Source organism: Centroberyx affinis, unplaced genomic scaffold (assembly GCF_046629955.1).
Source record: "Centroberyx affinis isolate AG114_WGS23_722 - 3 ecotype Tasmania unplaced genomic scaffold, CSIRO-AGI_Caff_v1 ptg001606l_1, whole genome shotgun sequence".
In the NCBI taxonomy this organism is placed as follows: domain Eukaryota; kingdom Metazoa; phylum Chordata; class Actinopteri; order Beryciformes; family Berycidae; genus Centroberyx; species Centroberyx affinis.
Window position 1 is genome coordinate 83,860 of NW_027280050.1, and position 27,567 is coordinate 111,426.

Here is a 27,567-nt window from a genome sequence, read left to right on the forward strand (position 1 = left end):
TCAACCATAAATAACATTTGGTGCTAAATCCATGTTTTTAGTTTAGCCTTTAGCCAAAAGGTTAATTTTCAACAGTGTGTACCAAAATTAACTTGTAATACTTCATATTTGAGATGGGACGATCTGCTTATCTCACGATACGATTCAATACGTGATATGGGGTTCATGATTCAATACAGCCATGATACAATGTGATAAATAAAAGTTCAGCGACAACAAAGTCTGACTGTGCAGAATTATGTTTATTTCTGATCCACAAATATTTCTAGCGATGCCATTATCTTTTCATGCCAGGACATGCCAGGATAATAAAGGCATTTTTAATATACAAGTAAGAATGCATCGGTATTTTTGGAGTACACTATTCTCCCTTTTTTCCTGTTTGATGCCATTCTCTTGCTAGAATGTAAGCAACAATTTAAAAATGTCATTACAAAGTGACAAAAATATAATTTGGATGGAGAGCTTGTGAGACTGTGATGGTCAAGCGTCTCATTTGTGATTACTTCAGCAGAATAACATGGAGCTGATATCACCATTCATTTTTCTGCCCCACGATACGTATTGTCACATTTTTGTATTGTGATATATTGAATTTCAATATATCGTCCCATCCCCAGTTCACATATATATATATAAACTATTAAAAGTGCTAAACATTAATGATGACTACATGTTCTGATCAAAGTATGTAATCTGCATGGAAATCCACATGTACTGATCCAAACAGGAATCACTTTGACTGTTATATGATGGATTCTTTTCAAACAATACTCATCAGTTTCTCCACTTAAGATAAGTAACTGAGTTTATATTGTAAGTGAAGCACTGTATGTTGTTCATAATTAATATTTGTCTCAACTCCCTCAGATTTCTGGTGTTTAATGAAGAGCAGAAACCCCGAGTGAGAAGGACTTTCCCATGAATGACTTCCAGGTTTCATCCACTGTTCAGTTAAGACTTTACTTTCAGGGATCATTTCTATAGTTTCTGACTGGAGAAATGTGTTTCTAAAGTGTTTGGTCTCACTAACCACCATGATGAGTTGTGATATTTCCTTCTGACAGTGAATAATGACTCAGTTCATATGTTCACTGTCATTGATGACTGTGCTTTGCTTCCTAGTGGAGCATTGAGGAAGGAAATATGGTCTGAGTGGTTGCTTTCATCTAGTAAACAATGTTAAAATTAAGTTTGATTATGTTTAATTATGGAGAAGTATAGTCACAAACTATAGTAACAATACCTTAAATTATAGTCATAACTAGGGATGGGATAAACCAAGCTTTCTGAAGCTTTGAACCAATTGCTTGGGAAAACTAGAAGGGCACTCGGAGAGCGCAGACTTCCACCAAGGTTTGTGCTATTATTGCTTGTTCGTGAGTCGGATCCGGATCCGCTCCAAAATTTAATAGGTTCTTCCTTGGCCCATGCTACACCCTTCCACAAAGTTTCATGAAAATCAGGCCAGTAGTTTTTCCGTAATCCTGCTAACAGACAAACAAACAGACAAACAAACAAACGGCACCGAAAACATATTCAGTGTATTGAAACAATCCAAGCACTGCTCACTGGTGACATCTGCTGGACAGATGTGTGTAAATGCAATGGGAAGACCCAAACAACACCTACAATGATTCAACGATTTGGAAGTTACTTGTATATATTTTCATTTAAGAGTAGTGTAAAATATACTGATATAAACAGACCTGAAGTTAAGTAGAATATGGAGATCTTCATATGGTTGTATTTTAATCATTTTCATGATATCATTTGTTTAAGTATGTATGACAATAGTATAGCTCATATACAATATTTATGTTCTATTTGTAGACTTTACATATATATGAGAAGGAATTTATATTCTTATAGGCCTACCTTAATTTGTGTATGAAAAACTTCATTTGTGTATGAAAGTAGTGTATGGAATAGGAAATTCTGTGATGGGGAGTGCTTGTGTGACTGGGGCTAGATGAGGGAGGGAGGGTTACCAGCAATCTTTTATTGAAGAAAATAATCTGTTGTTTGTGACTTTTGTCTCTTTCTTGTTTTATTTTTCCAAATCCACTAAATCTCATTGAATGTAGCAGAAAATGTCTCTGTTTTCCTCTCTCCTACATGAGCACCCAATATAAGACCATTTTTATTGTAAACATTACCAGGAAGGAACATGAAAACTGAATCATTATTCACTGTCCACTTCACTGTCAGAAGGAAATATCACAACTCATCATGGTGGTTAGTGAGACCAAACACTTTAGAAACACATTTCTCCAGTCAGAAACTATAGAAATGATCCCTGAAAGTAAAGCCTTCACTGAACAGTGGATGAAACCTGGAAGTCATTCATGGGAAAGTCCTTCTCACTCGGGGTTTCTGCTCTTCATTAAACACCAGCAATCTGAGGGATTTGACACAAATATCAACCATAAACAACATTTGGTGCTAAATCCATGTTTTTAGTTTAGCCTTTAGCCAAAAGGTTAATTTTCAACAGTGTGTACCAAAATTAACTTGTAATACTTCATATTTGAGATGGGACGATCTGCTTATCTCACGATACGATTCAATACGTGATATGGGGTTCATGATTCAATACAGCCATGATACAATGTGATAAATAAAAGTTCAGCGACAACAAAGTCTGACTGTGCAGAATTATGTTTATTTCTGATCCACAAATATTTCTAGCGATGCCATTATCTTTACATGCCAGGACATGCCAGGATAATAAAGGCATTTTTAATATACAAGTAAGAATGCATCGGTATTTTTGGAGTACACTATTCTCCCTTTTTTCCTGTTTGATGCCATTCTCTTGCTAGAATGTAAGCAACAATTTAAAAATGTCATTACAAAGTGACAAAGAGAGCTTGTGAAACTGTGATGGTCAAGCGTCTCATTTGTGATTACTTCAGCAGAATAACATGGAGCTGATATCACCATTCATTTTTCTGCCCCACGATACCTATTGTCACATTTTTGTATTGTGATATGTTGAATTTCAATATATCGTCCCATCCCCAGTTCACATATATATATATAAACTATTAAAAGTGCTAAACATTAATGATGACTACATGTTCTGATCAAAGTATGTAATCTGCATGGAAATCCACATGTAATGATCCAAACAGGAATCACTTTGACTGTTATATGATGGATTCTTTTCAATCAATACTCATCAGTTTCTCCACTTAAGATAAGTAACTGAGTTTATATTGTAAGTGAAGCACTGTATGTTGTTCATAATTAATATTTGTCTCAACTCCCTCAGATTGCTGGTGTTTAATGAAGAGCAGAAACCCTGAGTGAGAAGGACTTTCCCATGAATGACTTCCAGGTTTCATCCACTGTTCAGTTAAGACTTTACTTTCAGGGATCATTTCTATAGTTTCTGACTGGAGAAATGTGTTTCTAAAGTGTTTGGTCTCACTAACCACCATGATGAGTTGTGATGTTTCCTTCTGACAGTGAAGTGGACAGTGAATAATGATTCAGTTCATATGTTCACTGTCATTGATGACTGTTCTTTGCTTCCTAGTGGAGCATTGAGGAAGGGAGTATGGTCTGAGTGGTTGCTTACAGTATGTGGAAAGTAAATTGCTTTCACATCTTTATAGTTTCATGTTTTTATTGGAGTCAAGCAAAACATATATAAGATATCCAGTATATGAACTATAAAAGTAGTGAAAAAGTCTGCCTAATGTGATCAATATAAAGTGTAACTAGTGCAGCAGGATTTGAACTCTCTAACTTGAGTTGACATTGTAGTTGATGAAGCTCTGAATGGATCAGTGTTGAACTGCCTGCTCTGCAGCATCAAACAGTCAAACAGCAGACTGTCAGTTGTTCCAGTTCAGTCATCAGTATCTTTATATGAAATGATTTATATTGTCAGTATAGAGTTTCTTTGAGCCAAAGCTACAGCAGCTTATTTCAGAAGTTAGTTTCTGTATAGTTGACTCTAAGTAGCTCCAAACAGATTTTCATATAATTGACTATTTCATTAGCTAAATTTCCCTTAAACATTGATGCCATTTAACCAGTCTGATCTCGTTGTTTCCCTCGATGCTTGTAGAATAGAGCCATACTATTCAGCAACCCTCCGCCTACTTCCATGGCGTGGATCCGCCCATTCTCACCTGACCTCACTCACTCCTGATCAATGGCCTACTCTATATATCCCGCCCATTTCCTTTGCTCTGGCTGGCAGCAACACTAATCACATGTGAGGGCCCTCTGTCCCTGTGATTCAGATACACACCTATGGTTGTGTGTGATAAAGTGACTTTATTACTTTCTTCATATGCTGTTGTACTTTAATGGTTATTTGTAGATTGAATGTGATTGAATGCTTGACCATTATATATTGGTAAATGCTATAATGGTCACCTTGCCTGTTTGCCTTGAGACTACAGATATAATATTGTGAGTAAGTGCGCAGTGCACATGATTTATTAGTTGTAGCTCTTAATTAAGGAAATACAAGAATCCTTATAACCTAATTTAGAATGTTGAATTTCTGATATTGTGTAATTGTTAAATGAATGTTTCTCTGTTATGTAGTACTCTATCATTTCAGCAGTGGTAGGTAAGTGGTAAGTGCCACTTCTCTTGTTGACGCTCTTCTGATTTATCAACACTTCAGAGTTTACATGCCAGTTATTGGATTTGTGCTCCTTTAAATTTAGTTAAACACTTAAACATCTTGACACACCACAAGCATCAAGCTTTTTCTTCTTTGTTACAGCTGATCTTGTGCAGAATTTCTTTTATACATCATTGTAAGCAACCACTCAGACCATATTCTCTTCCTCAATGCTCCACTAGGAAGCAAAGAACAGTCATCAATGACAGTGAACATATGAACTGAATCATTATTCACTGTCCACAGGAAACATCATGACTCATCATGGTGGTTAGTGAGACCAAACACTTTAGAAACACATTTCTCCAGTCAGAAACTATAGAAATGATCCCTGAAAGTAAAGTCTTAACTGAACAGTGGATGAAACCTGGAAGTCATTCATGGGAAAGTCCTTCTCACTCGGGGTTTCTGCTCTTCATTAAACACCAGCAATCTGAGGGATTTGACACAAATATCAACTATAAACAACATACAGTGCTTCACTTACAATATAAACTCAGTTACTTATCTTAAGTGGAGAAACTGATGAGTATTGATTGAAAATGATCTATCAAATAAAACAAAGTGATATGTATTTGGACCTTTGCATGTGGATTTCCATACAGATTACATACTTTGATCAGAATATGTACCAGACAGCACTTACAATCATTCATTTTCAGCACTTTTAATAGTTTAAATATATATATATGAACTAGGGATGGGGTGATATATTGAAATTCAATATCGTATTGGCACATTTTTGTATTGTGATATATTGAATGGGGGGCAGAAAAATGACAATCACAATTTCACAAACTCTCCATACAAATTATATTATTGTCACTTTGTAAAGACTTTTTTAAATTGTTTTTTACATTCTAGCAAGACAATGCCATTGCTAGAAAGATTTGTAGCTCATAAATAAACAGAATTCTGCACAGTCAGACTTTGTTGTCACTACCAAGACTTATTTTACAAGCTAAAATAATGAATATACATTTAGCACTTTACGTTGTTTATAGTTTCTATTCGAGTCAAATTTCTTGAACTGATGGTGTTTAACGAAGAAGAGAAACCCTGAGTGAGAAGGACTTTCCCATGAATGACTTCCAGGTTTCATCCACTGTTCAGTTAAGACTTTACTTTCAGGGATCATTTCTATAGTTTCTGACTGGAGAAATGTGTTTCTAAAGTGTTTGGTCTCACTAACCACCATGATGAGTTGTGATATTTCCTTCTGACAGTGAAGTGGACAGTGAATAATGATTCAGTTCATATGTTCACTGTCATTGATGACTGTTCTTTACTTCCTAGTGGAGTATTGAGGAAGGGAGTATGATCTGAGTGGTTGCTTACAGTATGTGCAAAGTAAATTGGTTTCATGTCTTTATTGGAGTCAAGCAAAACACATGTAAGATATCTAGTATATGAACTACAGAAGTAGTGTAAAAGTCTGTCTACTGTGATCAATATAAAGTGTTAACTAGTGCAGCAGGATTTGAACTCTCTAACTTGAGTTGACATTATAGTTGATGAAGCTCTGAATGGATCAGTGTTGAACTGCCTGCTCTGCATCATCAAACAGTCAAACAGCAGACTGTCAGTTGATCCAATTCAGTCATCAGTATCTTTATATGGAATGATTTATATTGTCAGTATAGAGTTTCTTTGAGCCAAAGCTACAGCAGTTTATTTCAGAAGTTAGTTTCTGTATAGTTGACTCTAAGTAGCTCCAAACAGATTTTCATATAATTGACTATTTCATTAGCTTAATTTCCCTTAAACATTGATGCCATTTAACCAGTCTGATCTCGTTGTTTCCCTCGATGCTTGTAGAATGGAGTCATACTATTCAGCAACCCTCCGCCTACTTCCATGGCATGGATCCGCCCATTCTCACCTGACCTCACTCACTCCTGATCAATGGCCTACTCTATATATCCCGCCCATTTCCTTTGCTCTGGCTGGCAGCAACACTAATCACATGTGAGGGCCCTCTGTCCCTGTGATTCAGATACACACCTATGGTTGTGTGTGATAAAGTGACTTTATTACTTTCTTCATATGTTGTTGTACTTTAATGGTTATTTGTAGATTGAATGTGATTGAATGCTTGACCAGTATATATTGGTAAATGCTATAATGGTCACCTTGCCTGTTTGCCTTGAGACTACAGATATAATATTGTAAGTGCGCAGTGCACATGATTTGTTAGTTGTAGCTCTTAAGAATCCTTATAACCTAATTTAGAATGTTGAATTTCTTATATTGTGTAATTGTTAAATGAATGTTTCTCTGTTATGTAGTACTCTATCATTTCAGCAGTGGTAGGTAAGTGGTAAGTGCCACTTCTCTTGTTGACACTCTTCTGATTTATCAACACTTCAGAGTTCACATGCCAGTTATTGGATTTGTGCTCCTTTAAATTTAGTTAAACACTTAAACATTTTGACACACCAAAAGCATCAAGCCTTTTCTTCTTTGTTACAGCTGATCTTGTGCAGAATTTCTTTTATACATAATTGTAAGCAACCACTCAGACCATATTTCCTTCCTCAATGCTCCACTAGGAAGCAAAGAACAGTCATCAATGACAGTGAACATATGAACTGAGTCATTATTCACTGTCCACTTCACTGTCAGAAGGAAATATCACAACTCATCATGGTGGTCAGTGAGACCAAACACTTTAGAAACACATTTCTCCAGTCAGAAACTATAGAAATGATCCCTGAAAGTAAAGTCTTAACTGAACAGTGGATGAAACCTGGAAGTCATTCATGGGAAAGTCCTTCTCACTCGGGGTTTCTGCTCTTCATTAAACACCAGCAATCTGAGGGATTTGAACCAAATATCAACCATAAACAACATACAGTGCTTCACTTACAATATAAACTCAGTTACTTATCTTAAGTGGAGAAACTGATGAGTATTGATTGAAAATGATCTATCAAATAAAACAAAGTGATATGTATTTGGACCTTTGCATGTGGATTTCCATACAGATTACATACTTTGATCAGAATATGTACCAGACAGCACTTACAATCATTCATTTTCAGCACTTTTAATAGTTTAAATATATATATATATGAACTAGGGATGGGGCGATATATTGAAATTCAATATCGTATTGGCACATTTTTGTATTGTGATATATTGAATGGGGGGCAGAAAAATGACCATCACAATTTCACAAACTCTCCATACAAATTATATTATTGTCACTTTGTAAAGACTTTTTTAAATTGTTTTTTACATTCTAGCAAGACGATGCCATTGCTAGAAAGATTTGTAGCTCATAAATAAACAGAATTCTGCACAGTCAGACTTTGTTGTCACTGAACTTTTATTTATTACCTCAAATCCTGGTTGTAATGAATCGTGAACCCCATATTGCATAAAGAATCGTATCATGAGATAAGCAGATCGTCCCATCCCTAATATGAAGGGTCAAAAGTTCATTTTGGTACACACTGTTGAAAATTAACCTTTTGGCTCATCTGCCAAAGGTTGGTAAACTAAAAACATGGATTTACCAAGACTTATTTTACAAGCTAAAATAATGAATATACATTTAGCACTTTACGTTGTTTATAGTTTCTATTTGTCTCAAATTCCTCAGATTGTGGTGTTTAATGAAGAGCAGAAACCCCGAGTGAGAAGGACTTTCCCATGAATGACTTCCAGGTTTCATCCACTGTTCAGTTAAGACTTTACTTTCAGGGATCATTTCTATAGTTTCTGACTGGAGAAATGTGTTTCTAAAGTGTTTGGTCTCACTAACCACCATGATGAGTTGTGATATTTCCTTCTGACAGTGAAGTGGACAGTGAATAATGATTCAGTTCATATGTTCACTGTCATTGATGACTGTTCTTTGCTTCCTAGTGGAGCATTGAGGAAGGGAGTATGATCTGAGTGGTTGCTTACAGTATGTGGAAAGTAAATTGGTTTCACATCTTTATAGTTTCATGTTTTTATTGGAGTCAAGCAAAACATATATAAGATATCCAGTATATGAACTATAAAAGTAGTGAAAAAGTCTGCCTACTGTGATCAATATAAAGTGTAAACTAGTGCAGCAGGATTTGAACTCTCTAACTTGAGTTGACATTATAGTTGATGAAGCTCTGAATGGATCAGTGTTGAACTGCCTGCTCTGCATCATCAGACAGTCAAACAGCAGACTGTCAGTTGTTCCAGTTCAGTCATCAGTATCTTTATATGGAATGATTTATATTGTCAGTATAGAGTTTCTTTGCCTGCTCCTGACTAGACTCTTTGACTCTACTTTAATGGTTATTTGTAGTGAATGTGATTGAATGCTTGACCAGTATATATTGGTAAATGCTATAATAGTCACCTTGCCTGTTTGCCTTGAGACTACAGATATAATATTGTGTGTAAGTGCGCAGTGCACATGATTTATTAGTTGTAGCTCTTGATTAAGGAAATGCAAGAATCCTTATAACCTAATTTAGAATGTTGAATTTCTGATATTGTGTAATTGTTAAATGAATGTTTCTCTGTTATGTAGTACTCTATCATTTCAGCAGTGGTAGGTAAGTGGTAAGTGCCACTTCTCTTGTTGACGCTCTTCTGATTTATCAACACTTCAGAGTTTACATGCCAGTTATTGGATTTGTGCTCCTTTAAATTTAGTTAAACACTTAAACATCTTGACACACCAAAAGCATCAAGCTTTTCCTTCTTTGTTACAGCTCATCTTGTGCAGAATTTCTTTTGCACATAATTGTAAGCAACCACTCAGACCATATTTCCTTCCTCAATGCTCCACTAGGAAGCAAAGAACAGTCATCAATGACAGTGAACATATGAACTGAATCATTATTCACTGTCCACTTCACTGTCAGAAGGAAACATCACGACTCATCATGGTGGTTAGTGAGACCAAACACTTTAGAAACACATTTCTCCAGTCAGAAACTATAGAAATGATCCCTGAAAGTAAAGTCTTAACTGAACAGTGGATGAAACCTGGAAGTCATTCATGGGAAAGTCCTTCTCACTCGGGGTTTCTGCTCTTCATTAAACACCAGCAGTCTGAGGGATTTGACACAAATATCAACTATAAACAACATACAGTGCTTCACTTACAATATAAACTCAGTTACTTATCTTAAGTGGAGAAACTGATGAGTATTGATTGAAAATGATCTATCAAATAAAACAAAGTGATATGTATTTGGACCTTTGCATGTGGATTTCCATACAGATTACATACTTTGATCAGAATATGTACCAGACAGCACTTTCAATCATTCATTTTCAGCACTTTTAATAGTTTAAATATATATAAATGAACTAGGGATGGGGCGATATATTGAAATTCAATATATCACAATACAAAAATGTGCCAATACGTATCGTGGGGCAGAAAAGTGACCATCACAATTTCACAAACTCTCCATACAAATGATATTATTGTCACTTTGTAATGACATTTTTTAATTGTTTTTTACATTCTAGCAAGACAATGCCATTGCTAGAAAGATTTGTAGCTCATAAATAAACAGAATTCTGCACAGTCAGACTTTGTTGTCACTGAACTTTTATTTATTACATCAAATCCTGGTTGTAATGAATCGTGAACCCCATATTGCATAAAGAATCGTATCATGAGATAAGCAGATCATCCCATCCCTAATATGAAGGGTCAAAAGTTCATTTTGGTACACACTGTTGAAAATTAACCTTTCGGCTCATCTGCCAAAGGCTGGTAAACTAAAAACATGGATTTACCAAGACTTATTTTACAAGCTAAAATAATGAATATACATTTAGCACTTTACGTTGTTTATAGTTTCTATTCGGTTCAAATTTCTTGAACTGATGGTGTTTAATGAAGAGCAGAAACCCCGAGTGAGAAGGACTTTCCCATGAATGACTTCCAGGTTTCATCCACTGTTCAGTTAAGACTTTACTTTCAGGGATCATTTCTATAGTTTCTGACTGGAGAAATGTGTTTCTAAAGTGTTTGGTCTCACTAACCACCATGATGAGTTGTGATATTTCCTTCTGACAGTGAAGTGGACAGTGAATAATGATTCAGTTCATATGTTCACTGTCATTGATGACTGTTCTTTGCTTCCTAGTGGATCATTGAGGAAGGGAATATGGTCTGAGTGGTTGTTTACAGTATGTGGAAAGTAAATAGGTTTCACATCTTTATAGTTTCATGTTTTTATTGGAGTCAAGCAAAATATATATAAGATATCTAGTATATGAACTATAAAAGTAGTGAAAAGGTCTGCCTACTGTGATCAGTATAAAGTGTTAACTAGTGCAGCAGGATCTGAACTCTCTAACTTGAGTTGACATTATAGTTGATGAAGCTCTGAATGGATCAGTGTTGAACTGCCTGCTCTGCATCATCAAACAGTCAAACAGCAGACTGTCAGTTGTTCCAATTCAGTCATCAGTATCTTTATATGAAATGATTTATATTGTCAGTATAGAGTTTCTTTGAGCCAAAGCTACAGCAGCTTATTTCAGAAGTTAGTTTCTGTATAGTTGACTCTAAGTAGCTCCAAACAGATTTTCATATAATTGACTATTTCATTAGCTTAATTTCCCTTAAACATTGATGCCATTTAACCAGTCTGATCACGTTGTTTCCCTCGATGCTTGTAGAATAGAGTCATACTATTCTGCAACCCTCCGCCTACTTCCATGGCGTGGATCCGCCCATTCTCACCTGACCTCACTCACTCCTGATCAATGGCCTACTCTATATATCCCGCCCATTTCCTTTGCTCTGGCTGGCAGCAACACTAATCACATGTGAGGGCCCTCTGTCCCTGTGATTCAGATACACACCTATGGTTGTGTGTGATAAAGTGACTTTATTACTTTCTTCATATGCTGTTGTACTTTAATGGTTATTTGTAGATTGAATGTGATTGAATGCTTGACCAGTATATATTGGTAAATGCTATAATAGTCACCTTGCCTGTTTGCCTTGAGACTACAGATATAGTATTGTGAGTAAGTGCGCAGTGCACATGATTTATTAGTTGTAGCTCTTGTAGCTCTTAATAATATCATTTCGGTGAAATCCACATTGAAAGAGCGCACCGGGCAACTGGGATAAAGACTGGGTACAACGAACGTCCCAGGTCAATAATAGTTCGCTTCCAAAACTACAACGTGAGGCAAAGGGTGCTTCAGGCCGCCTGGGCAAAGAAGGACATTCGGGTGAATGACCGCAGGATATACTTTGATGAAGACTTCACCACCCAAGTGTTTAAGGAGCGTGCAAAATACAGACAAGTAAGAAAACAACTTCAGGAAAGAAAGATCAAGTCACGCGTAATTTTTCCTGCAAGACTGAAAATATTTGAGAAGGATGGAAAAATCAAGGTGTTTGACAACCCCCAAGCCGCGGCAGAGGGTCTACGGGAGTATGCCGTCAACATGGAGATTCCAGCCGGGGAGCCGGACTTGGAGTCTACGCTGCAGGCAGCGGGCTGGCAGACACCCCGCTCCAGGAGCAGGAGAACGCCAGCAAGTGAACTGATGTCCGGCGTAAAGACATTACTTGATTCTCTAGATCGGCATGAAAGAGCAAAGGACTGAAAAGGTATGGGTGGATTTCTAAAACAGAGACAAATGTCCAGGGAGTGTGATTCCCTGCAGGCATACAAATCTATTTTGAAACAAACAAATGACTGAGCCACTCGGAAGTCAAATCTTTTCAAGATCTGACTATAAGGAGCATAAAATGTATGATTTTGAATATGATGTCGATCCGGAGAGTCATGTGTTTAATTCTATCAATGACACTTGTAAATATTATACTGATGATCAATTTAATGACAATGTTGAACTGGATAATACATTTTCGTTAATACATTTCAACTGTAGAAGTCTTTATGCAAACTTCACTAAGATCAATGAATATTTGAATACATTTAAAAGTAAATTTAAATTGATAGCCTTATCTGAGACATGGTTAAATCAAGATAAAGGTATTGATTTCCATATTGAGGGTTATGAGTTACATTATATCAATAGAACCAACAAGAGGGGAGGTGGTGTGGCCCTGTATGTGGACAATAACTTGAAATGCAGACCAGTTGAATATATGACAACTGTAATTGATGATTTAATGGAATGCATAACTGTGGAAATTGAAATGGAAAGGATGAGAAATATTGTTGTTACTTGTGTATACAGAACACCAGGGTCAAACGTAGAAACATTTAAAGATAGTTTGGAAGAATTAATGAATAGACTAAATGAAAGTAAAACATTTATAATCTGTGGGGATTTCAATATTGACCTCCTAAATGCATCTAAACATAAAACAACATCAGATTTTCTGGATGCATTATATAGCAGAGGGCTATACCCATTGATCACCAAGCCCAGTAGAATAACCTCGATTTGTGCTACATTAATTGACAATATTTTCATAAATGTCATGGAGAACAATGTTAAAAGTGGGCTAATAATAAATTACATAAGCAACCATTTACCTGTATTTGCAATATATGATTGTCAAATAAAGAGAAGGAAAGAGGAAAATTGCTATAGATATGCACGAGTGAGAACTGATGAAGCAATAAACAAGTTCAGGAATGACCTCTTAAAAGAAGAGTGGAAAGGGGTTTATGTAGAAGAGGTAAATGCTGCATATGAGGCATTTCTAAAGAGTTACTTATCACTGTATGATAAACATTGTCCAACAATACTATGTAAACATAAAGGTAGTTATAATAGAAAGCCTTGGATAACAAAGGGCTTACAAAATGCATGCAAAAAGAAAAACAAACTTTACAGAGACTTCATAAAATTTAGAACAAAGACCGCTGAAAAGCAATACAAGGTCTACAAAAATAAGTTGACAATTATAATGAGACAAGCCAAGAAAGAATATTATAATAAAATGTTAAAATTAAATAAAAATAATATAAAAGGTACTTGGAAAATTTTAAACAATGTAATAGGAAATAACTCTGTGTCCACAGATTTGCCCAATCATTTTATTAACGACAATAATAAGGTTATAAAAAACATGAACGAAGTGGTAAATGAGTTTAATTCCTTTTTTGTAAATGTTGGACCTAATCTTGCAAATTCCATTAAAAAACATAATGATGGGCAAATAGACGGTGGCTGGAATGGAGGAAGTAAAGTGTTGCAGTCTATGTTTCTAGGAGAGGTGAGTGAAAATGAAATTAGATCCATTGTAGCAAAAACCAAAAACAAGACATCAACTGATAGTGATGGGATCGACATGATTATAGTGAAAAAGACTATTGACTGCATAATTAAACCTCTAAGTTACATTTTCAATCTTTCTTTTCATGCAGGTATTTTTCCAGACAGAATGAAAATAGCAAAGATTATTCCACTTTTTAAAACGGGAGATAAACACAGCTTTTCTAACTACAGACCAGTGTCTTTGCTTTCACAATTTTCCAAAGTGCTTGAAAAACTGTTTGTACAAAAATTAGATACTTTTATTGAAAAGAATAAATTGTTGAATGAGAGTCAGTATGGCTTTCGGACAAATCGATCAACAGCTTTAGCATTAACGAAAATAATGGAAGAACTTACAACAGATATTTTATTTAGATAACAGACAACAATATGTACAGTTTGCTGGTAATACATCTGAGTGTATGAAGATTGCATGTGGAGTCCCACAAGGCTTGGTCCTGGGGCCTAAACTTTTTATTTTGTATATCAATGACATATGTGAAGTGTCAAAGATATTGCAGTTTGTTTTGTTTGCAGATGACACAAATTTTTTTAGTTCAGGAGATGAATTAAAAGCCTTAGCAGAAAGCATTGTAAATGAAATGGTCAAACTTAAAAAATGGTTTGATGAAAATAAGTTATCATTAAATTTGAACAAAACTAAGTTTATGGTTTTTGCTAATCGAAAAAAGGATGAAGAAGTTTTACTGTTTATAGATGGAGTTTATATTAAAAGAGTATTTGAATTTAGATTTTTGGGTGTAATAATGGATGACAAACTGACATGGAAGTCTCATATAGCATATGTAAAAACAACGGTGTCTAAGAATATTTCTGTTTTGAACAAAGCAAAGTATGTGTTAGATTATAAGGCAATGCGAATCCTGTACTGCTCACTTATTTTGCCATATTTTAGTTACTGTGTGGAAGTGTGGGGCAACACGTATATGAGCAACATAAAGCCATTGTTTATATTACAGAAAAGAGCAGTAAGAATTATTCATAAAGTAGATTCAAGAGAACACACCAACAGACTGTTTATTAAGTCAGGACTAATGAAACTTAAAGATTTAGTTGAGTTACAGACATTATTATTTATGTACAGGGCAAAAAGCAGAGTATTACCAGAAAAGTTACAAAAGTTGTTTGTTTTTAGTTCAGAGGACGAGGACCATAGAAGGAAATTTAATTTTAAGCATCAGTATGCACGGACCACTTTAAAGCAGATGTGTATTTCAGTTGTTGGCGTCAAACTGTGGAATTCTCTACAGAATGATTTAAAGGGTTGTATAAATATCTTTCAGTTCAAGAAAATGTATAAAGAAAGAATAATTAGACTATATGAAGTGTCAGGTAATGGGTTTCCTTAGTTGATGGTGAATTATTGTGTATGGTTTTTGATTCTTCGTTATTTATCATGTAACTGTAAGTACTGGTTGTTAAGTATCTGTAATTCACAGACCATCTATTTCTATTTTTTATGTTTTGAGTAAGGGGCAGGCAAAATAAGATTTTCTTCTCCCTGCTCCTTTTCGGTCATGGAATGTGTAAATTGAGTTGTGTTTTGATTGTGAATTGAACAGTGCACTACCATGAGCGGAACAAATAAATAAATAAATAAATGAATAAAAATAAATAATTAAGGAAATACAAGAATCCTTATAACCTAATTTAGAATGTTGAATTTCTTATATTGTGTAATTGTTAAATGAATGTTTCTCTGTTATGTAGTACTCTATCATTTCAGCAGTGGTAGGTAAGTGGTAAGTGCCACTTCTCTTGTTGACGCTCTTCTGATTTATCAACACTTCAGAGTTTACATGCCAGTTATTGGATTTGTGCTCCTTTAAATTTAGTTAAACACTTAAACATCTTGACACACCAAAAGCATCAAGCCTTTTCTTCTTTGTTACAGCTGATCTTGTGCAGAATTTCTTTTACACATCATTGTAAGCAACCACTCAGACCATATTTCCTTCCTCAATGCTCCACTAGGAAGCAAAGAACAGTCATCAATGACAGTGAACATATGAACTGAATCATTATTCACTGTCCACTTCACTGTCAGAAGGAAATATCACAACTCATCATGGTGGTTAGTGAGACCAAACACTTTAGAAACACATTTCTCCAGTCAGAAACTATAGAAATGATCCCTGAAAGTAAAGTCTTAACTGAACAGTGGATGAAACCTGGAAGTCATTCATGGGAAAGTCCTTCTCACTCGGGGTTTCTGCTCTTCATTAAACACCAGCAATCTGAGGGATTTGACACAAATAGAAACTATAAACAACATACAGTGCTTCACTTACAATATAAACTCAGTTACTTATCTTAAGTGGAGAAACTGATGAGTATTGATTGAAAATGATCTATCAAATAAAACAAAGTGATATGTATTTGGACCTTTGCATGTGGATTTCCATACAGATTACATACTTTGATCAGAATATGTACCAGACAGCACTTTCAATCATTCATTTTCAGCACTTTTAATAGTTTAAATATATATATATGAACTAGGGATGGGGCGATATATTGAAATTCAATATATCACAATACAAAAATGTGCCAATACGTATCGTGGGGCAGAAAAGTGACCATCACAATTTCACAAACTCTCCATACAAATGATATTATTGTCACTTTGTAAAGACTTTTTTAAATTGTTTTTTACATTCTAGCAAGACAATGCCATTGCTAGAAAGATTTGTAGCTCATAAATAAACAGAATTCTGCACAGTCAGACTTTGTTGTCACTGAACTTTTATTTATTACATCAAATCCTGGTTGTAATGAATCGTGAACCCCATATTGCATAAAGAATCGTATCGTGAGATAAGCAGATCGTCCCATCCCTAATATGAAGGGTCAAAAGTTCATTTTGGTACACACTGTTGAAAATTAACCTTTTGGCTCATCTGCCAAAGGCTGGTAAACTAAAAACATGGATTTACCAAGACTTATTTTACAAGCTAAAATAATGAATATACATTTAGCACTTTACGTTGTTTATAGTTTCTATTTGTGTCAAATCCCTCAGATTGCTGGTGTTTAATGAAGAGCAGAAACCACGAGTGAGAAGGACTTTCCCATGAATGACTTCCAGGTTTCATCCACTGTACAGTTAAGACTTTACTTTCAGGGATCATTTCTATAGTTTCTGACTGGAGAAATGTGTTTCTAAAGTGTTTGGTCTCACTAACCACCATGATGAGTTGTGATGTTTCCTTCTGACAGTGAAGTGGACAGTGAATAATGATTCAGTTCATATGTTCACTGTCATTGATGACTGTTCTTTGCTTCCTAGTGGATCATTGAGGAAGGGAATATGATCTGAGTGGTAATGTTACTGTAGACAAACAAAATACGTGAGTTAATGATTTTTTCTTTTTCTTGTTACAGTTAATATCTCAGGTTGTAGTTCCACTGAATCAATTTCAATGGCCAAGTTGATTTTATTCACATACTCGTAGTGTATGACCCATTTCCTGATGACATGTTAATCATGTATTTTTATGTCTCCACAGTTGAGCTTTCACTCATGTGACCAAATGCTGCATTAACGTCCTATGGGAAAGACAGCAAATGATCCTCATCCTTGAAGTACCATTTACGTATCACCACTAAGTGCATGTGTGAAGTGTGATAAAGCTGATCCGGACCCACCGGAGTCTAAAGATATCTCCAGACACGGCGTCTTGGCGGCTTCAAGTGTGTTTGAATTTGAGAACAATTAACTGTCAAGTCGTGTCAGCGTTTTTCCCCCCATTAGACTTGAATGCAGCAGTACTCTTCGGTACATACCGTTCCTGAAAGTAACTTGTCAAACAACACAACGTCGCCCAAACATTCCCTTTCAACTCGGTATGGCATAATTTTATTTTCTGATAATTTATTTCCAAATTATCCACGTCCGGTTAGCTCTAACTGTTGTCCTTGATCAGATTATGTTAGATTTTGTTGATGAAAAGGATAAACTAGCGCTTGACGTTTATTGGGTTTCCTGCGTGACGTAGGACGTAAATAAGTTAATCAAGCTCCTGCTGCCTGCCCCCGAGGTTGTTGTCTTCCTTTATGCTTTTCTCTTGTTTTAGTGACACCAATGACAGCGCTAAAATTGCATAAATGCTCGTGGAGATAAAACGAAATCGACATTTTATCCGACCATCAAGGATATGCCCTCTGACTTTGTAACGTAACGTTAGAAGTAAGCTGCGTTTTGATAGCAAGCGAACCGAGTAGTTAGCCAGCTAGCTAACAGCGGTTAGCACCGCAAATCGCAACAGTGTGTGTTGTACATTTTCATTTTCTCTTCCATTTCGTCTTCGTTGGTATTTAGCCTTCTATCCTGTCACTAAGTTCAGTTCGTGGTTTCGCCAGGAGAGGATGAACTGGCTTTTCCCCCTGTCCAAAGGCTCCGGACCTCTCCCTCCTCTTAACAGCCTACAGCAACAAAGACAGCGGCAGATCGAGTCATTGAAAGCGGCTCACTCCAGGTAACCTTAGTTTCCTAAAACCAGACTCCACTTGGTCTGACTAGCGTATTAGCTTTGTTTTCTGTTAAACCCAGCCAATATCGCACAGCGTTCCCTTCCTGGCTGCACTTGGCCTGCTGTCAGTCGGCGTGTTGTTTGGCTACTTAGCTTGCTAACGCTAATTGCTAGCACATGTTAACCAAGTTAACGCTACACAGCTGATGTTTACGTCGCGTGGGCTAGCTGGCTAAGCCAACATAAATAGTATGTTATGACTTAGTAGTTTTGTAGACTTGCCTCAACAATGATGTAAGTTGGTTGAAACGTGAAACCACTATCGTTAGCTAACGTTATGTTTTACACTCACCAACTTGGCTGTTGAGCAACTAAGGTTAGCTAACTAGACGTGATTTGCCAGGGAGCCACGTTAGCTGGTTAGCTAATCAAGTCAGTTAGTATCTATTTTTAGGGCTTACGACACAAGTTGTAGCTGGCTGACCATGTCGTGTGATCAGCCCAGTGTCTGTCACGCCAAGGTATACGGCTTCACGAGGAGGTAGCGTTCAGTTAGCTGTGCAGATTAAAGTATTAGGCATTGTTTACTAGATGAGCCCTGTCAAGTCAATGACGAATCGTGACCCATCTCTATTCAGCTACTGGCAGAACAGCTTGTTCTCAGCCATTGATGTGCTGTAACACATCTCTGCTGCTGCCACCCAAATGTACTCATTCATAGTCAGTCTATTCTTGTTATAAAGTGTTGTGAGAGATGAGACTGTGTGAGACAGTATTATGCACTTTCCATGGCAGTGTTATTAGGGCAGTTATTGCAGAAGAAGCTAAGGGTCATGTGTTATGATTCGTCCTGCTCCTGTGACAGCAGTGATGTTAAGGTCTAAGAGGCTGGGAGGAGGGAATCCAAGGACTTGAAAGACTGGATACAGTAGGAGTAGGTGAAGCGCAAGGCCAGTTACTTCTGGCATGGGCAAAGTCTGAGTGTGGCCTCTTGTGTCAATACAACATCCAGCTCTAAACATGCCACATTAGACATGGGATCATTGGAACTGTGTAAAGCATAACACCTGAACAAATGGACATCAAACACATTTGGCATATTCTTAAAGTTTCTTGTAAGTCCAGACAGTTAGAGTTACTGTTGTTATCTGCCAGTGTTTACCAACATTTTTGTATTGTCCTAATATTGGCATCGCCTTATATCTTCAAAGATTATCATAGATTGTGATAAATCTGAGGAAAAGGAATTGTCTGAAAGAAAATGTTCAAATGTAAAGAAATAACAGCTAATTTCACTTCACTGACAGAACACAAATGAAACTTGTGTTTATATTAGCATATATACACCAAAAAAGGCATTATGCTTACTTCTCAGCCTTCTCAGCACGTAGGTCCAACCCAACTTGAACCTACATGCCTTTTCTCATGCCTTGAAAGCTATTCTGCTTCATGACACTTCATCAGCTGCTTGCTGCCAAGTAGAGTTACTGGGTCAGATCAGAGCAGATCTCTCTTTCTAAGTTTGTCTCTCCTTCCCTTTAGTCCAGCAGAAATCCATAAAGATGGATATCAACGTGTATGATCATTTTGTCTAAATGTGCTGATCCCAGAAAGGTTACAGATCATGGTATTTCCACCTGTCCGTCTTTCTCTCCAGCCTCGCAGAGATCCAGAAGGATGTGGAGTACAGGATACCATTCACAGTCAACAACTCCACCATTAGTGTTAACATGTGAGTACATCCTCCCAAACATCACCGCAGTGTCAGAACACCATGTTCTGAGCTGCAGCACTATGTAACAACAGCAACGTGTACACACTTCTGAATCATTCTAAATAATGAAAATGAGCAGACATTAATCTGGCTGGAATTCTAACTGGGAAATGGATAGATTTTTTTTTTTTCCCTCGCATATCCAGTAGTAGTCTGATATTTTTTCTTAAGCCCGGACAGCAAAAAAAAACCCACGGAATCCGATCAGATTCAAACCACATTTGTAGGTGCGTTGAAATGTGATTCCAATCGCGTCTCTGAAAATGCAACTCAGTCCGACCGCTCAGATGGGATTTCACGTTTTGACGTCACACAACAGCAAACACGCAGGAGAGACCGGTTCCTGGACCGAAAGAGACGTCACGCCTTCTCAGCCACATGGCAGATACCAGCCTCCTCCGCCACTGACGTCGTCTCGTGTGACAAATGCGCTCTGGGCCGCGAATGGGAAATTAAAAACAGTCAGAATATGCAACGGAGACAGAAAAATGACTTTACTGTCTAAACGCATGAATCTGATCTGTTTACTTGTAATCCCAGCGGCCGTACTTGTTTTGTTATTATCACGCCGCTAATCTGTGCTCTGTCTTCTCCGACCCTTCCCTCTGCTTCTCTTCTTCCTTTCCTGCCCTCTCTCTCTCTCTCCTCTCCCCCCCCCCCTCCCACTTTCCGCTGTCCGTCGCTCCTCTGCCCTCCCTCCCTCCCTCCCTCCTCCGCTCCAGTCTGCTGCCTCCTCAGTTCCCCCAGGAGAAGCCGGTAGTCAGCGTCTACCCTCCCGTCGGTCACCACCTAGTGGACAGCAACAATGGCACCATGGTCACTAGCCCCCTCATCACTAATGTAAGTCGCTGTCCAGTCGCTCGCTTGGTTGGCCGGGCCAGTGGTTTCCAAACTGGGCTCCGGGGGAATCCGGGTGTGGCGGGTTAGCGTTTGGTCTTTCTGCGGAGCGGCCAAGTCTCACACCCATTTAGGAATCTTCCAGGCTTTGACTCCCTCACTCTGCTGTGATCTCTGTAACCTCTACATGAGCTGCTGTGTTGTCTGTAACACTGTCAGTTAGATACCAATGGGAGTTTAGATACAGGGGGAAGGAAAAGAAAATGAACTGGAAAAGAAGGCATGTTTACTGAGTTAACTTAGGCTGCCCACTTGGCCAACAGCAAAAGTGATGATGCTTGTTTTTTCTTTTTTCTTCCTTGTTCTTCTCTGTTCTCAAATTCCTCTTATTTTATTCCTTCTGTCTTTGTTATTTCTTTCTTTCGTTTTGCCTCTTTTTCCCTCATCTCCTCCTTTGTATTTGTCTTGTTATGTATATGCAGTTTGGGATGCACTCGGACCTGGGTAAGGTCATTCAGAGTCTGCTGGACGAGTTCTGGAAGAGTCCTCCCGCCCTGATGTCTAGTGGCTCCACCGGCTTTCCATAGTGAGTCCACTCTCGTGTCTCATATATTTGACAGAAAGGGAACATGCTGTCATGGTGATCTCCTTTCGCGCAAGACGCTACTGCAGAAATGAATCGGGAAATTAGTATTTTTGTCTCAAATATTCAGTCAATATCAGTCAGTCAGAAAACCGATTCTCCAATAACTTCATCATCTTATCCCCCTCTCCCTTCTACCACAGCAACATGTACAAGGCATCGGGCATGGCCCCCTACCCCACCCAGGGTTTCCACTACGGTCAGCGCCCCGTGGGGCCCGGCCAGGCCCCGGCTCCTATGCCTCATCCAGGGGTCGATAGCACCCACGGGCCCCCTAGAGCTCCGGCCCCATACGGACTGATAACTGACCTGCCACTGCCTGTACCTACTGGAGACCCACAGGTACACTGATGATGGATACTAGGGCTGAACGATTTTGAAGAAATATCTAATTGCGATTATTTTGACTGATATTGCAATGGCGATATGATTTGCGATATTAGAGGGAATGATAATTTTTACATTATTATTCTCATTTTCATTGAAAAACGTATTAAAATGATTATGGTGTGATTTTTGCGGGGATCTGTACCAAACAAAGATGTTTTCTTAAGTCTGTAGAATATGATGTGTAGGCCAGGACATCTTTGCAGCACGACAATATTTAATTTAAAATGGTATTTTGACACATTTCACCTTTAATTGTTCAGCCCTAGTGGATACACACACATACACAAGAATTATTGGAATGTTTATTCTAGATTTTAAGGAGTAGAATATCTCTTAAATGGTAAAAGCCTTAAAATCCTGTCATGCGGTGCTTTGCCCAGCTGTAGCACTTTAAAAAACTAGTGTCAAGTCAAGGGTTAGGTGATTAACAAAAAAAAGCAGGGTCACAAAAACATATAAAAACCTGGATAATAAAATCAATACACAGAACAAGTACATCACAAACTTGAAGAAACGGGACCAGAGCTTGTGTGCATATGCATACATGTGTTCATGTGAGTGTTCAATCATTTATTGTCATTGGGTAGACCTATACACATGCCTCCAGACAATACCCATTACCAATGCAAGAAATGCACAGTCAGTCAGTTAGGCAAGGCCAGGTAATAGACTTCTAAAAGTGCAAAAAGAGAAACATATGTTTGTGTGTGTGCTAGTGTATAAGATCAGATGAAAGTGAAAGGGAAATTGGGTTGTTGCAGCAACAAAAGTAATGGGATACAGCAAAGAGAAATAGAATCTCAAATTGAATGTAGACTATGAGTGCCTATATTTATGCCTACACATGTGAATACTAGGAAATGGGGCAGCATAATTAATCATAGATAATCGTGTATCGCAATTTTATTTAATCATGTAATCAGGTGATATTGAAGTGTTTGTTATATTTTCAATTTCCCTGAAAGTCCTGGTGTGGTATGTCAAGTACTTCCATTATGCGTACTTCCATTGTTATTAACCTTTGAATAAACAATGTGCGCCATGTGATCAAAACAAACTGAGCAGGCCTAGTAGGAATACAATGGCAGAATACTAGGGCAGGGTGCAGGAGATGTAAGAGAATAGCAGTGTCTTGGTCAGACTAATGCCGTTTGAAGCTCAGACCTCTCCCAGAGTCACACAGTAAAGTTTCACAGCGTGTTTGTAACTAGTAGGTTGTTCGGTCCAAAGACGATCATTAGGTAGCTAGTGCTTCTCTAAAAGCCCGCTGACTGATGAAGACGAGATGCTTCGCTTGACATTCCGTTCTTTCTGTCTGTCCGTCTCTCTCTCTCACAGGCCGGACTGAACGGCCACATGTACAAGATGCCCGAGATTCCCGAGTCTTTCCCCGAGCTCTCTGAAATGAGGTGAACCCGCAGAGTCTAGAATGCGGTCTACTTTTTAAAATGTCTTTGATATTGTATTTCCTTAAGCAGATTATACTGTGATAAGGAAAACTGTTTTTTTTAACCTATAACTGATGTTCTTTCTTCTTGATGCATCTCCCTCACTCTGTCTCTTTCACCCACTGATATATCCGTCTGTGTGTGTGTGTGTGTGTGTGTGTGTGTGTGTATGTGTGTGTGTGTCAACCCTCTACCGAACCCCCAGCGTGTCCCAGTTGAAGGACATGTCTGAACAGGAGGACGTGTTGCTGGAGTTCTTTGTGAGCTTGCCGCAGCTCAAACAGGTCACCGGTGATAAAGAAGAGCTGGTCACCAGTATAGTGGACATGGCCAGTGAGTACAACACTCCCCCCCCCCCCCCCCCCCCAGACTAAAGCCCTCGCTTCACGTAAAACAGCAAAGGTTGCGATCGAGTTTTCTAACAGTTTCCCACATCTCTTTTTGTCCCTCGCAGAGAAAAACCTTCAGATGGAGCCGCAGCTGGAGGGAAGAAGACAGGAAATGCTGTACAAAGTCAGTTATTGCGTCCCTCACTCTCTCTCTCTCACACACACACACACACACACACACACACACACACAACGCATTCATCCATGCCATTGTGTAGCAGCTTACGTTGGGTGTTGTTGTCTGTTGTGTTGACAGTACGAGCAGCTGACTCAGATGAAATCGGCCTTTGAGTCAAAGATGCAGAGACAGCATGAACTCAGTGAGGTAAGAGGCTTCTCTCTCCACACTATGAACTGATACTGTTTTTTTTTTGAAGGCCAATACTGATGTTTTTGGATCGAAGCCACCGACAGACCGTATCATGTGCCTGTATTCAGTATCTTTAAGATCAGACAGAATAAAGACGCTCACTCACCTCTTATCCTTTCCTATCTTCTGTCATTCTCTCTCTCTCTCTCTCTCCTCGCCGTCCGTCAAGAGCTGCAGCCTGAGCGCCCTGCAGGCCCGGCTGAAGGTGGCGGCCCACCAGGCGGAGGAGGAGTCGGAGGAGACGGCCGAGAACTTCCTGGAGGGCCGCGCCGAGATCGACGACTTCCTGACCAGCTTCATGGAGAAGAGAACGGTGAGAGAGAGAGAGAGAGAGAGAGAGAGAGAGGCCACTCCGTCCAGTTTGGATCAGGGTTTCGCTGAGCTGCTCTTGGTACCCGAGCGAGACGTCGTGTGGTTCTGTTGTCAGCAGAAAAACACACTTTTTTGTAGGAAAAGCACTGTGATAGCCACTGCTGTGATATCCCCATCTTTTTTTTTTTTTTTTTTTTTTTACATTAATTACATCCATCTGTTGTCTGTATTCATTCCATCTGCTTTATGTACACAGATGTTGTCGATCGCTACGTCATCGCTGTGTTTCTGCGATAAAGCTCTGGGCTATAAAATACATTTCTGAGAGTGTATGTCAGAGCAAATTAAAACGGAGACAGTTAAGAAGCGATAGCAGCACTGTTTGTCCAGGAGCTTATCGATATTTTGGTTCCAACCAAACAGGAACCAGTACCAAAACCTACGTACAACTTTGAAATACTAAGCAAAAAAAATCCACAGCAGACATTGCACTCCACCAGAACAATTTGAGAAATATATTGAATTAAGACAATTAAGAAAACTGTATTGCTAATTTTGTGTGTGTGTGTCGTTCCACAGCTTTGCCACAGCAGAAGGGCCAAAGAGGAGAAGTTACAACAGTCCATCAACACACATGGGCAGTTTCCTACCAGCCACTAGAACACAAGGTAGATACATGCGCACACAGTCTCACACACACACACACACACACACACACCAACAGTTTCCCAGTAGCCATTACAACAACACAACACACGAGACTATGACAAAACCCAGACGGTAATAATCTCCCCATGAAGGGAAACCGGGTGGTTTTTCAGCTGTTTCACAACAGGGCCGCCCTCGTGCTTCCACGTTACGACTCGAGCTTTCCTCCATTTCTGTCAGGGGGAGGACAGTCACATGTCGATATTTCTTCCATCCTCAGGTTCGGAGTTTCCTCAGCCAGCAGCTGCCACCTTAAAAAAAAAAAGGTTAAGATGTTAAGAGAGGGCGACGAGAAGCACACTAAGTCGGCGACGAGGATTCCGATGAAAACGGTGAACGACGAGGACGGCGGTGGGCTTGAAGAGAAGCCCGTCACAGCGCCCACGTCGGGATTTTAAAAAAGCCTTTTTTCGGAAGAATGATCGTAGGAGAACAAGACGATCCCCCCCCCCCCCTCGATGATTTCCCCCACAACCCCATTCCTACCTGGCGCACTCTGCACAGACAGAAGAAAACAATCAGAATTCTGTTAGCACTAGTTTTGTGATTAAACTGATTTTTTTTTTTTTTTTTTTTTATCGGACAAAAACTCTCTCACTGCCCCCCCTAAAGGTTCTGTTTACATCGGAGAAAAAAAAGGTTAGTCCCGGACCGTCGAGCTGAAACGTATCCGGTTTTGTGAATCCCGGTGTTTATCCCCGGGGGGGGCGGGCGGTGTCATCATCAACTGTTTTCTCAAACGAATAATGTGACATCTCTGATCTGGGAAATTTGCCCCGATGAAGAGCGACGCAAGAGCTTTTTAACCGAGGCGGGCGATTCTGTGGTTCTTGTGTTGGTCTGTCAAATTTCCCACCTCACACTATGTCTTTGAACACAACCCAAACGTCAGCGTTCACTTTCCACTGGTGACCACCATGATGATAATAGCAAAAACGTTTTCTGGACTTGAACTTTTGTTGACGAGTATGATGAATTTGGAATGATGTTGAGGAGTGTCGTGTTAAAGCGCTGCAGAAATACTCGACGATGACGTTGGATACTGTATTTAAATAATGTTAATAATAGGCTTTATTGTAATCAAAGACTCAGACACCTTGTATTATATGTTCTTATTTAATTTGTTAGGGTAATAAAGCGTTTAGAATAAACCTCTCGTGTTTGTGATATTTACCCTCAGAAGACAGTGTTTTTTCTTAGCTGTTCCTTGGAGCAGGCTCTGTCTGCTTAAAGAACACATCAGACCCAGTACAAACAACATTACTGTTCTTTCCCTTTAACAGTGCATTTATTGATAGATCATTTACATCGATGGATACAGAGCACACACACATACACACCACAGGCTACAGTGAAAGGTACAGGTCAGGAGGACTCAGGGGTTTGTAGCTCAATAGATTCAGTCAAGGTTGTCACCCACAGGTGTGCTGCAGCAGTACAGTGACAGGACCCATCACACACCGGGTCAGTCTGGTTTGCCCACTTGTATCGGTATACCTACAAGGGGGCGTCAAAAAATCCCTGTGTTTCATATTCAGTGCACTCATGAGAAATACTACTGTTGGGAAGTAGCAATTGGATGAAACTAATGCATTATTCCGAAGATCCATTGTGGGCAACAGGAATGGTAAATGATTCCCCCAAAATTGTTCCTTTTAAATCCAAGGTTAAAAATGGGGCTACATGTAAAAATCTGTGCTAACACAGTTGGATGCTGGTATACACACCAACTGGCAATAGTGTTGAACATGTAATATAACTATAACATCTCAGAGTAAATGTTGCGATCAGACATGACCAGGTTCAACTCCTCTAGTGACAGACGCTCATACATCAATATAGACATCTTTCTGATGATAATGTCTCAGGTTTAGCCTACAACCCCTTAGCACTAAGATCAGTGGGTGATGTGTTCAAGTTTAACTAGAGAGGCAGGGAGAAACTGAAGCATCATTTTCTCTCTTAAGTGTTACCTGGAATAAGGCGCATGCCTGCTATCATTTGTGCACTTTCATATCAAACTGTTAAACTGTCTATCCTTCTCCAGTATGGATCTGAGTTGATCTTTGTGCTAAGAAGTCTTTCGAGAAACCAGGCTCAGATTCCTCATGTTCTATGTATTTTCACAGGACAAACCCAACCCACAAGCTCAACAATTTCTGGCCCAGACTTGAGGTGTTTATCGTGTTTAGCACGTTCAAAAGAATGGGGTCAAACCTGACAGCGAGGATATTTTACACAATTAAATATTGCCAAATATGCTTGCTAGCAAGTGTGACCCCATTCTTTTGTAGAGACGCTGTGCAAGGATCGCACAACTTACTCGTCTAAGCACAATC

General features: G+C 38.6%; 1 protein-coding gene, 9 non-coding genes and 2 pseudogenes across 10 annotated transcripts; 7 read left to right on the forward strand and 5 right to left on the reverse strand.

The window, feature by feature from the left end:
- Positions 1-956: 956 nt before the first annotated feature.
- Positions 957-1,160, forward strand: LOC139651219 (small nucleolar RNA U3; annotated as a pseudogene).
- A 945-nt stretch (positions 1,161-2,105) lies between these two features.
- LOC139651225 (small nucleolar RNA U3) lies at positions 2,106-2,315 on the reverse strand. The gene has a single exon (XR_011695709.1). It is a non-coding gene; the product is annotated as a small nucleolar RNA U3 (small nucleolar RNA).
- Positions 2,316-3,363: 1,048 nt separating this feature from the next.
- Positions 3,364-3,579, forward strand: LOC139651214 (small nucleolar RNA U3). The gene has a single exon (XR_011695702.1). It is a non-coding gene; the product is annotated as a small nucleolar RNA U3 (small nucleolar RNA).
- A 1,215-nt stretch (positions 3,580-4,794) lies between these two features.
- LOC139651222 (small nucleolar RNA U3) lies at positions 4,795-4,998 on the reverse strand (annotated as a pseudogene).
- Positions 4,999-5,766: 768 nt separating this feature from the next.
- Positions 5,767-5,982, forward strand: LOC139651210 (small nucleolar RNA U3). The gene has a single exon (XR_011695699.1). It is a non-coding gene; the product is annotated as a small nucleolar RNA U3 (small nucleolar RNA).
- A 1,182-nt stretch (positions 5,983-7,164) lies between these two features.
- Positions 7,165-7,380, reverse strand: LOC139651216 (small nucleolar RNA U3). Its single transcript, XR_011695704.1, has one exon. It is a non-coding gene; the product is annotated as a small nucleolar RNA U3 (small nucleolar RNA).
- A 963-nt stretch (positions 7,381-8,343) lies between these two features.
- On the forward strand, positions 8,344-8,559 carry LOC139651209 (small nucleolar RNA U3). Its single transcript, XR_011695698.1, has one exon. It is a non-coding gene; the product is annotated as a small nucleolar RNA U3 (small nucleolar RNA).
- An 839-nt stretch (positions 8,560-9,398) lies between these two features.
- On the reverse strand, positions 9,399-9,614 carry LOC139651229 (small nucleolar RNA U3). The gene has a single exon (XR_011695713.1). It is a non-coding gene; the product is annotated as a small nucleolar RNA U3 (small nucleolar RNA).
- A 957-nt stretch (positions 9,615-10,571) lies between these two features.
- On the forward strand, positions 10,572-10,787 carry LOC139651215 (small nucleolar RNA U3). Its single transcript, XR_011695703.1, has one exon. It is a non-coding gene; the product is annotated as a small nucleolar RNA U3 (small nucleolar RNA).
- A 5,033-nt stretch (positions 10,788-15,820) lies between these two features.
- LOC139651220 (small nucleolar RNA U3) lies at positions 15,821-16,036 on the reverse strand. Its single transcript, XR_011695707.1, has one exon. It is a non-coding gene; the product is annotated as a small nucleolar RNA U3 (small nucleolar RNA).
- Positions 16,037-16,993: 957 nt separating this feature from the next.
- On the forward strand, positions 16,994-17,209 carry LOC139651217 (small nucleolar RNA U3). The gene has a single exon (XR_011695705.1). It is a non-coding gene; the product is annotated as a small nucleolar RNA U3 (small nucleolar RNA).
- A 709-nt stretch (positions 17,210-17,918) lies between these two features.
- Positions 17,919-26,368, forward strand: vps37a (VPS37A subunit of ESCRT-I). Its single transcript, XM_071528065.1, has 12 exons — positions 17,919-18,363; positions 20,015-20,089; positions 20,854-20,971; positions 21,451-21,554; positions 21,755-21,953; positions 23,340-23,410; positions 23,655-23,782; positions 23,904-23,962; positions 24,095-24,163; positions 24,378-24,521; positions 25,100-25,188; positions 25,449-26,368. Exons 1-11 carry the CDS (start codon positions 18,254-18,256, stop codon positions 25,178-25,180), a joined length of 1,158 nt encoding a protein of 385 aa, XP_071384166.1. The 5' UTR covers positions 17,919-18,253; the 3' UTR covers positions 25,181-25,188; positions 25,449-26,368.
- The last annotated feature ends 1,199 nt before the right edge of the window (positions 26,369-27,567 follow it).

Bases quoted from the DNA above. Each gene is read 5' to 3' on its own strand.
- vps37a (XM_071528065.1), top strand. From the start codon at position 18,254: ATGAACTGGCTTTTCCCCCTGTCCAAAGGCTCCGGACCTCTCCCTCCT. The intron at 20,090-20,853 runs GTGAGTACATCC...CCTCCGCTCCAG, and splicing joins TCCACCATTAGTGTTAACAT to TCTGCTGCCTCCTCAGTTCC. The intron at 23,411-23,654 runs GTGAACCCGCAG...CCGAACCCCCAG, and splicing joins CCCGAGCTCTCTGAAATGAG to CGTGTCCCAGTTGAAGGACA.